At 32.9% G+C, this 11,494-nt stretch overlaps 1 protein-coding gene across 1 annotated transcript; it reads right to left on the reverse strand.

Moving 5' to 3' along the window:
• Window positions 1–7,995: 7,995 nt before the first annotated feature.
• LOC136807751 (histamine H2 receptor-like) lies at window positions 7,996–9,944 on the reverse strand. The gene is made up of 2 exons (XM_067064368.1): window positions 9,450–9,944; window positions 7,996–9,102 (listed from the first exon to the last, which is right to left on the reverse strand). Exons 1-2 carry the CDS (start codon window positions 9,741–9,743, stop codon window positions 8,236–8,238), a joined length of 1,161 nt encoding a protein of 386 aa, XP_066920469.1. The 5' UTR covers window positions 9,744–9,944; the 3' UTR covers window positions 7,996–8,235.
• Between the last annotated feature and the right edge of the window lie 1,550 nt (window positions 9,945–11,494).

Consider the following 11,494-nt stretch of genomic DNA (forward strand, 5'->3'; position numbering starts at 1 on the left):
AAGAAAATTCTCTATAACTTTTCAACCACTAAGTTTTAGCTTTTGGTGATTGGTTCTTTCAAAGGAAACATGGAATAGCACCTAAAATTAAAGTAATTATTTTTCTTATAAGCATCATCTTTATAAGAAAATTCTCTATAACTTTTCAACCACTAAGTTTTAGCTTTCGGTAATTGGTTCTTTCAAAGGAAACATGGAATAGCGCCTAAAATGAAAGTAATTATTTTTCTTATAAGAATCATCTTTGTAAGAAAATTCTCTATAAATTTTCAACCACTAAGTTTTAGCTTTCGGTAATTGGTTCTTTCGAAGCAAACATGTAATAGCGCCTAAAATGAAAATAATTATTTTTCTTATAAGCATCATCTTTATAAGAAAAATTATTTATAACTTTTCAACGACTAAGTTTTAGCTTTCGTTGAATGGTTCTTTCAAAGCAAAAATGGAATAGCGCCTTAAATGGATGTGACTATTTTTGTTATAAGCATCAGCTTTATAAGAATTAAATCAATAACTCTAGATAAACGGTCATATACCTTTCGGTAATTAGTTCTTACAAAGTAAATAAGGGACGGCGCATAATATGATCATATTTATTTGTCTTATAAGGAACTACTTTATAAGAATCAAATCAATAACTCTTGATAGACGGTGATATACCCTTCGGTCATTAGTTTTTACCTTCTGATAAGCATATACTTTATAAAAAATCAAATCAATAACTCTTAATAGACGGTGATATACCCTTCGTTTATTAGTTCTTACAAAGTAAACAAGGGACAGCGCACAATATGAGCATATTAATTTTTCCTATAAGCAACTACTTTATGAGAATCAAATAACTCTTGGTAGAATAGTATTTACCTTTTGGTAATTACCGTATTCCTACCAATACACGATCCTTCTCTGAGAAAAAAAGACTCCCTCAATGGGAGGTTTTAAAATTTTTAATTAACACCCTTTTCTTTAACACCCTTCCTGAAAGTCTTAAAATTAAAAAGACGCCCAAGGCGTTTATTCGAAGAAATACGGTAGTTTTTACAACTTAGTAGAAAAGTACAAATGAGATTTTCGATAGAACCTCGACTCGAGATAGTCACACCTATGTAAACTTTATTGATTTTGTAGATATGAATTGCATTTCTTTACATTACAGTGAGATAAAGTAAAATTCTATTGGTTGTCTTTACCACCAATACATGGACTAATTTATGATAAAAAAACTCCCTTTTCCTTTTCATGGCTCGATCTACGAGCAAAGTCATTAAATTTGATTGAATTATCCAATGAAATAAAGTGGGATTATCGAAGTTGTGATTCTCGCTCGAACTTTAAATTCTGAAGAATGTTACACAATTCAGGAATATTTTGACACTGATTGTTAAAGATATTTAAAAAAATTACATGTCTTTCTTATTTTCCCCTTACAAATTAAACTAAGGCAAAATATTTGACTTTAAGCCATTTAAAAGGAGACAAATTTAATTTTTTTGAAGTGGAATTGGCATTCACAATGACACAATGGCTCTATCGAAAGAAATAGGGAATTTTGCTAAATCTAACATTAGTTTATTAGAATTTTATAAGAACAAGGTTTTTTTCTAAGTGGAATAGGCTTTCAGAGATTTGATTTATCAAACAAAAGCCAACAAATATTGTTTAGGAGTTATGAATTGTGTTCTTATAAAGTTGATGCTCATGAGAAAAACAAAATTTTCTAGCTTAAGCACTATCCTATGTTTGCTTTGAAAGAACCGATCACCGAAAGCCAATATCTATTGGTTTGAGAGTTTTGAATTGTGTTCTTATAAAGTTGATGCTTATAAGAAAAAAAAATTTTCTAGCTTCAGCACTATCCTATGTTTGCTTTGAAAGAACCGATCACCGAAAGCCAATATCTATTGGTTTAAGAGTTATGAATTGTGTTCTTATAAAGTTGATGCTTATAAAAAATAAATTTTTCTACCTTAAGCACAATCCTATATATGCTTTGAAAAAACCAAACGCCAAAAGCTAATAATCATTGGTTTAGGAGTTGTGAGTTGTGTTCTTATAAAGTTGATGCTTATAAGAAAAACAAAATTTTAAGCTCAAGCATTATCTTATGTTTGCTTTGAAAATACCGATCACCGAAAGCTAATATCTATTGGTTTGGGAGTTATGAATTGTGTTCTTATAAAGTTAATGCTTATAAGAAAAATAAATTTTTCTAGCTTTAAGTACAATCCTCTATTTGCTTTGAAAAAACCTAACACCGAAAGCTAATAATCATTGGTTTAAGAGTTATGAATTGTGTTCTTATAAAGTTGATGCTTACAAGAAAAACAAAATTTTCCTCATTAGCACAGTCCCCTAGTTGCTTTGATAGAACCAAACGCCGAAAGCCAATATCACTTTGATAAAAAGATATTGACTTGTTTCTTATAAAGATGATGCTTATAATAAAAACAACAATCGCCAAATGTTTGCCTTAGTCCAAGAACAATGTTCAAGATATTACTTCTTGTATGTGAAAAATTAATGTTAAAATTTAGTTAATTTTTCAAAAAATAACCAAGTCAAAAAGGTCGTGTTTTACATATCTGCGCAGAAATTTAATTACATATCTGCGCAGCTCAAAATTACATAGTTGCGCAAAATAATTACATATTTGCGCAGAAATTACATATCTGTGCAAAATAATTACATATCTCCGCAGAAATTACATATCTGCGCATAACAGCCCTTAAAATAGCTGAATTTCATCTCGATATCTCGAATTTTCTAATTTAAGAGATGGCCCAGTAATGGTTTTTGATTTGCTTGGGATTTGCTTCTTCAAATTTTCTATAAAGAATGAATTTTTCAGTTTTCTGAATACAAGTGAATCACTCACTTTTCTTGAAATGAAGTTTAATATGGCGCCGTAAGACTTTTTCACTGTCAATTTATCAAGCTCAAACCATAGCATTCTTATTTCAGATTTTGTCCCACCAAAAAGTATGACGGAGTAAAAATGATATGATGTAAGACTTCAAACATTTGTAACTTAGTCTACGTTGCAATAAAAAATGGATACAAAAAAACGGACTGATCGTTGGGACAAAATTTGAAACAGAGTAGGACACATGGTTAGCCAGCTTTTAAAGCTTTAGTGATTTTGTAGTAGAAAAAAACGAAAATTCTTACTATTAGTTTTGTTCAACTATATAATATAATTTTATCCCTTTAAAAATTTATTCAAGGAGCTGTTTTGTGTGTATTTTCATAGTTCACATTTGATAAAGATAATGTTGTCCAATTTTTTTTAAGCTTCCAACTTTCCGAAAATACAAATTAATGTCCTTTTTGTCTTGAAGTCTTACCTTGAGGCAACGACTTAATAAAATAGATAGACCAAGAACTTCATACAATGGCTCTTAAAAATCTTTTGTTTTCTATTCATTTTGTATTCTTTCATCTTGCCGTCTTTCCACCGTCCGCGTAAGTCATATTAAAAAGAAATTAAACTTTTTACAAGCATCTCTAAATGGTGTAAAATCAATTATATCGAATTTCTACTGACCATAAATATAATTTTCGATTTTTTTTGCTTACGTCTGATCGCATTTTTAATCATCTTTCTCACAAGATATTTTTCAATATTTTTCGACAACACTGTTGCGCTTTTCAGCGCATTTTCTTTAAGAACATAAACATTTTTGAAAGACTCTAACTAAGAAAATAAACGTGCGTTCATGGTGCGTTCTTAAGATAAAAAACACAAACACTATCCAAATACAAATGTTATAATTTTAACAATGTTTACTAATTTTTAAGCCTAAAAGTTTGACTTGAAATTAAGAACATATTCACAAAATTTAGGTCATGTGATCAATATCAACCAATAGCTAATCTTAAAGAAATACTTTTGCACGCGGAATGACATTTTAATGATGCAAAAAATCATTAATTTTTTTATCATTCTTACGCGGATCATTTCAATAGGATACTGGTCTATCTATTTTATTAGGTCGTTGCTTGAGGGAAATAATTTTCGCTTTTTCCAGTGTCAACCGCGAAAATTAGTTCCCGCAAAAGACGTCAATTTCATCCCCTCGCACCGCGAAAATTAGTTCTCATAAGGTATTCTAAATAGTATGTTCCGAAAAATATTCTCAGAAACCTTGCTGTTTCGACTGTTTCTGAGAATTATGAAATGATTATTTTGGTCCAGATGTTTTTCTTCCTCGTTTTCGAAGGTTCTAGGACAATTGCCCTCCAGACAATTCCCCCCAGATGTCAAAAGTCAAAAAAGATGTCAAAATTTATGGTGATCGAGTAACTCGATTTTAGCCTTGATGTTCTTATAAAAAACCTCATCTTTGAAATATCCTGAATTTTTTGAAGACGTTTTTTTAAGTTTCATGAATGAAAGAATGAATAAATAAATCGCACCTGGGTTTTCTCGGAGCCAAGAATATTAAAGCGACAACATCGTCCCACTTGAGCGTCCCAGCATCGTCCCACCTGAACGTCCCAGCATCGTCCCACTTAAGCGTCCCACATTTATTTGTTTTTGGTCACTCGGGTAAGTTATGGCATGTCTTAAAATTACCATAATTTTTAGATCGCATTAGTCGACAGAAAATGACCAAACAAATGACTGAACATGAAGGGTACTATGATGTAGTTTCTAACCTGATGTGTAACCTAATTGTTTTTTCGCTGATTTTCGCGAAAAACCGCAAAAACTGATTATTACGTAATAATCGATGACGTCACTAAAACTAAAAATTGAATTTCTCAAGAATGGTTTATCCAATTGTCTTCAAACTTTCACCAAAAATGTATCTTACTAAAGTCGATCATTTGAAATAAAAAATCTTTCGAAATTTTGATGACGTCAGCAAAAATTAGCAAAAAACGAAAAGTCTCATTTTCTGCTGACGTCATCAAAATTTCGAAAGAGTTTTTTTTTGAATGATCGACTTTATTAGGATACATCTTTGGTGAAAGTTTGAAGACAATTGGATAAACCATTCTTGAGAAATTCAATTTTTAGTTTTAGTGACGTCATCGATTATTACGTAATAATCAGTTTTTGCGTTTTTTCGCGAAAATCAGCGAAAAAACAATTAGGTTACACATCAGGCTAGAAACTACATCGTAGTACCCTTCACGTTCAGTCATTTGTTTGGTCATTTTCTGTCGACTAATGCGATCTAAAAATTATGGTAATTTTCAGTTTTTGAGACATGCCATAACTTACCCGAGCACACATGATTGTTTTACAGTGGGTATATTATGCAGACTACTTTCTCTGTAATCGTCAAAAAGTCTCTCTTGGAAAAATCATACAGCATAGCATTCTTGAATGCACTTTTCAAGTCTAACAAGAAAAATAGTCAAAAAGACTAACGATCACCCGATCAAGAATTGTCTCAACAGTGATTGTCTGAATTTTTTTTTTTTTTTGGGGGGGGGAGAGCAATTGTCCAGGGGGTAATTGTCCTGGGGGCAATTGTCCTGTCAAGTTTTCGAAACAGCTTTTAATTTCACGGGGTTTTCACTATTCCAAATTCTTAAAAGTAGTTATCCTTCCAGAGGGAGAATTTTCTATTTTTCGTGGGGAAATTTATAAAATCGCTCGATTTGTTTGATATACTTTAATCGTAGAAATTTTAGCGTATATTAGCGAGCCAGAAAAATCTTGATTTTTTTTGGATTTATTTTAGCGAATCACGATTTCAAAAGATTTCGCGTGGATAAATTTTAGCGAATACTCGTATTTCATTATTGACTGAATTCGTATTCAACCTTTTTTTTCACTGAAACCATTCCTATTGATAAAAATGTATCAAGGCAATATAACCAGAAATTTCGTGTGGATAAATTTTAGCGATCTGTCGATTCGGCTAGCGAAAATAGGGAAAACTCGCTAAAACGCTAAAATTAGTCTCGCTAAAATTTCTACGATTAAAGTAGGCGATTTCTGTACTTATCTGATATGCTGATGGCGGATTGGCGGCCGCCCACGCTAAAGCTCTAAAGGAGCGGGCCAATTTCCCATCGGAGGGGAATGATAGTCGGCTTTTGATGTGTCGCATCCTCCTCATCGTTGCCTGAGACAGTCATATTTGTCCGAAAAAAATTGGCACCCAAGTTATTTTGATTCCCCTACCCCTTAGCTTTCCAAAAATGTATAACAAGTGCTTTTTTGACTAAAAAAATGATAGTGATTTTCAAATTTCTCCTAAACCGGGTACGTAAGTGACCCCCTGCTAATATAAATTCTTAATAACAGTATACGGAATAAAAAACAAGATATGGTTCATTCATTTTTCGATATATTAAGCATTACAGTAATGAAATAAAAATCTCCATAAAATTGTACACCAACAAAATAATCGAAAATCCGGACCTGATATACTATATGCTACATATACTATTTAAAAATGAAGAACCAAAAAAGATCCACTCTTGGATGTGAAATCTACGCCTGGAGCTAGATATTTTTACCATCTGGACACGTGTTTTACCTCTAGAGAAGCATCATGTTTTACACCATCGAGCATAACGCCATTTACAAAATTTTTTAATACTCTTGGATAGTTTATATTTCAGTCTTTGTGAATCTATTGACTAGAATGGAGTCTTAACTCAAAACCACACGGCAAACAAAAATTTGTTCGATGCGAGTTAAGGAAATTTTGAGTTATTGAGTAAGGTTTATACACGTTTTTTTTTTTAAGAAGCACACTTTTAAGAAACACGAGGCTCAGAATGCCTAAAAACTAAGAAAAATCTAAGAAACATGCTGAGAATGAGAAAATAATATTTTTTAATTCGATTTATTTTAAGAACCTTCCAATCCAGCCTTCCACGAGGCTGATGATTATGTCAAAAAGTTTAGAAACATGTCAGAAACATTTAATTAAGGCTCAAAAGGTCGATTTCTTAAGAAACATTGAGGCTGCTTGGTAAAACTAGTTTCTTAAAAAAAAAAATGTATGACATCGTTAAGAGAAGGTACGAGAAAATTTGGAAGTTATATATGTTTGAGGTAAAAGAGACTCTAGTGTAATATAAAGGTGTAATATCAACACTGTATTACAAAGATGTAATATCAACACACCCCTGCGTCAAAGAGAAAGAACTTGTCAAAAAATCGATTACTGTAGTCATCAACAAGTAGCTTTTTGGATTTACTGAACGAAAATTCTCCTTTATAAATACTATAATGTAAATATGTAGTTTTGGAAAAGATCTACATAACATGAAAATAATTTCAAATTTAAAAGTCAGAATCTAAATTCTAACTCATGATTGTTTTGATAACCCCCCCCCCCCCCACCCCTTCGCAATTCGCGAATCGAGTGCATGCGAAGCCCTATAAAATATTTTGCTTGTAGCTTGCAAATTTAGTGATATTCTAGGATCACTTTTGCAATTTTCGTGAGGATTAAATTTCGCAGATTTTGGTTTCATCCGTGAAATTACGCATACTGCAATCATGGTCGAAATGTATTGACATTTTAGTGCGTATTTTAACGTTTTTCAGATTTAAAGTTCGGGAAGAGAATTGCTATTTTAGCACTTCCACTTTCTTTAATTTAATATTTCAATTTCAGAAGGGTTCGATGGTTTCTAGGCTATATCCCAAATGCGATCCAAAATGTGCTTTTCAATATTCTCTTGCATTCTGCAAAATTTCAGCATCTAAAATTAAGCCAATCAAAAGTTATTTAAAAAATAAGTTTTGCTGACGTCAGCGTTTTTACATTTTTTGCATTATTTATCCATATATCTTTATTTAGGCAAACAAAACAATTATCGAAAAGCACTTTTCATATTCTACACCCTAATACGCTTCCAAAAAGGTATGAATGAACACCTCTTGGCGAGTGCTATTGGTGTTTAAAAATTACGGAAAATTTGGACAAACCTTAAAATGCCTGAGAAGCCTTATTCGAGCAAATTTGAGCTTTTGAATCCTTAAATTCTAAGGTCCTATCCTAAAGTCTCATGTTAAAATTCAGAGGTAAAACTCTTCTTTCCAATAAAGGTATTTAAAAATTATTTATGGTGTTTAAAATTTCCCCGGGAAAGCAATCCCCTTTGTCTGAAGTATTTTGTCCATGGTTGTGGCATCAAAGAAACGCTAATAATGGGCGTTTCAACAAACATCATGCATGATTTGGTAGTTATTAATTATTCACGTAATTAAGTCCCCACGAAAATTCATCCTATTAGTTGGGGACAAGTAAAAAATATTCATAAATCTTGCATCCACGGTTGGAGTTTAGTACAAGAGCTCCGACGCTCAATATCATCCATAATTATAACATCATACGCTTGCATTTGAAACTTTTTAGATTTCCCATCCGATAAAAGGTTATGTGGTACGCCATTCACTTCATACAAATACGACTTGATGGATGCTCTTTTTAACATACTGGAGAAACTGGAGCTAGAATCTCGGCCAGCAAAATGTCTGTATAAAGCTGTCTTGAAACCGAGTCGAAATTCACGATTGAAGCATGCGTAGATGACTGGATTCAGAGAACTGTTGCAATAGTGCAACCATTTTGCAGCAGTCACAAGTTGCCGGTTTATAATGCATTCATTTCTTTGAGGACCCAAATGAAACCGGCACCAACCGTTGTACAGATTCAAAACAAAGAATGGACACCAGCAAAAGAAAAAGGCCAAAATAACAACCGCGATTGTCTTTATAGCTTTAACGTCAGTCTTTTCTTTATCAGAATTCGCAGAAGAAGGTGCTAAGTGTTTAGTCTGGTGTTTGAATTTGTTGACTTGTACTCTTACAACTTGGTAGATACGTAAATAACAATAACTGATGACCATTAAAGGCAATACAAACCCAACCGAGACAATCATCGTTTCATAAGATGGTTTATTATGACGCCAAAACTCATGAAATATCCCTTTACTAAGAGAGACAAACAATGAGAAAGCCCATATTAATATGATGGCCAGAATCACGCGTCGCCGTGTGACTAATTTTGGATGCTTAAGCGGCCGTGTGACGTGTATGTAACGATCAATGGTGATTGTTGTTAGGTTGAGTATAGATGCGATTCCTGTCATGATATCGACTGAAGTCCAGATCATCAAAAGCTAAAAATGAAAATAAGAAAATCAAGCTGATGATGATATCATGCCTTTACTTGATTTTCACGGTATTTCCCAGCTAGTACACGGCGTAAAAAACACTGTGAAAATAGCAAATATATACCAAGAAGAGAAGAGTTGTTCTCGTTCCCGTATTATGATATTTTGAGAAATTTGCTTATTCAGAACTGTTTATAATTCGAGAGGGTTTGTTTGATAATAGGGGGCTTACATTAATGTAATTTTGAGCCTGAGCTCGCTGTAATGTAAATGAGACCCTTGCTTTTCATTTGGGTACAAAGGTGTTATTTTTATTCAAGATACAAAATACAAACCCTGAAATTGGTTCTTACCTTTCTTTCAATAAGAATCGCTCTATCATAGTCCGTTATAATCACTACCGCCCATACCGGCATGCTAATCAAAGCAACCAATATATCAGAAACCGAGAGTGAAACAATGAAGTAATTCGTTCGAGTACGTAACGGGCGGTATTTATAAAACGCCACAATGACAAGGGTGTTTCCAAATAAAGTCAATAAGCTTAATATTGCTAAGCCAGTTGTAAATATGGCTTTCTCACTCTCGGTAAATTTATGAAGAGCAATTTTGTTAGTTTGTAGGTGATCCAAGCTCGTGTTGTTCATGGCGAAACAAGTTCCACGCTACTATTCCAATCCAAAATGTGACAATGTAAAAAACCTGACTCTTTTTTAGAATTTTGACGGTCACTGGAAAGCACTTTATTTTATTAGTTTACTTCGATTGGTAATATCTATTTCGATTGAAATCATCGTAGATAATAATCAACTTTTTCTGTTATTACAATTTTCCCAGCACAATCAAATTATCCTGAAAAAGAAATTAATGATAAAAAATGAGGATCGTAGAGTAACTAAACTGATCGAGATTACTTTTATCTTTTGTCACTTTTAACATCTAAATAGATGTTTCAGACATAACATCAATCTTTCGTTCATTTTATTTCGGCCGACCATAAAGAGCCCTTTCACTAGGGGAGGAAGCCCTCTTTACAACTAATAGAATTTTGAGGTCTGTAATAAAGTTAAAAAATCTATTTCAAATTTTGACCAATAAATTCTTGAAATAAAATTATTGCATTGAATAAAATTTTGTGCCCACTAATTTTTTTCGGGGCTCTTTTATATCTTCAATTTCTATAGTAAAACAAAATTTGGGTAAAAAGGGAAATATTTATTCTAAATGAGCCCCTGATTAATCAGAAAACCTTATTTTTTTGAATAAAAAAGACTTTAGATGACTTTTAATTTTAAAACTTTAAGACCTTTTCGCAGACATGGAACGCTGCGGCGGTCTTTTGGTTTTAAAAAAAGAAAAGTTTCATTGTAAATTTTCATTCTAAACTTCATCATTTTTTTATGAAAGTCTAAAAAATATACTAGCATAAAAGCATGACATGACATGGTGAACAGAAGGGAACGCCTTTGCATCAAATATTTCCACCATTTGTTTACCGTGTCGTGGTATTCAATATTGTGACAATGATTATTATTTGAGCTCCTAATATATTCCTCAAATGTCCTTAGTGTTATTGGCTGCAAGATTTCATTCTAAATTACCTTATTTGGGGGGGGGGGAGTGGGGTATCCAGAGATAAAATTTCCAATTTCCATTAACTCCCCCCCCCGTTTAAGTTTGAAGAATTTTCAAAAACAACCCCCTCTACCGTTTAATTCCAACCTTTCCCACGTTTACCAGGCTCAGCGAAAGTACGCTGTGATATTCACAGTACATCATAACTACACAGCACATTTGAAACTGAAATACCATCACTTTCTTCTTCAAGCACCAAAACAACGACAGTGAGTGAAAGCTCAATGCCAACTCACCAATAAATACCCTTACATTGTCAGTTCTTACTTTCTACTTGACAAAGACTATCTCATTTCCTTTCCCATACAAGGTCGCTAAACAAAACCCCTTCCCACAGACCTACTAGGAATCCTTTTTACTGGAATAATTGGCCAAAATATCGTCCCCATTGGAAAATTATAGTCCAATTTTTGTCGCCACTGAAAACAATCAATTAAATCAATTCTCAGTGCAAAATTTTATGCTATTTTTCACTGGCTTGAAAACAATAAGATTTAAATACAAAGCCATAAAAAATATGGGAATATTAATTCCCTTCGAGTTTCAGTCCCTTATTCTTACCTGTACTGGCCAAAAAAATCCTACTGGGTCTGTGAGAAGGGGGTGTCTAAACAAGGAATAGCTATTAGGATGAATTTGAACCACGGAAGTAAGCCCAGGGAAGATGTAAACATAATCTACCTCTGTATACTTCTACATTCTATGGTTTTTAAATCAAATCTAAAAAATCACTCTTTTTAGACGGGATTACGTCATTAAACTA

The sequence above is a fragment of the Clytia hemisphaerica genome, unplaced genomic scaffold (genome assembly GCF_902728285.1).
Source record: "Clytia hemisphaerica strain Z4C2 unplaced genomic scaffold, Clytia hemisphaerica genome assembly, whole genome shotgun sequence".
NCBI classification, from domain to species: Eukaryota; Metazoa; Cnidaria; class Hydrozoa; order Leptothecata; family Clytiidae; genus Clytia; species Clytia hemisphaerica.

Excerpts from the sequence above, each read along its gene's own strand:
- LOC136807751 (XM_067064368.1), bottom strand. The coding sequence starts at position 9,743 with ATGAACAACACGAGCTTGGATCACCTACAAACTAACAAAATTGCTCTT. Across the intron at positions 9,103-9,449 it reads CGATTCTTATTGAAAGAAAG|CTTTTGATGATCTGGACTTC; the intron begins GTAAGAACCAAT and ends TTTCATTTTTAG.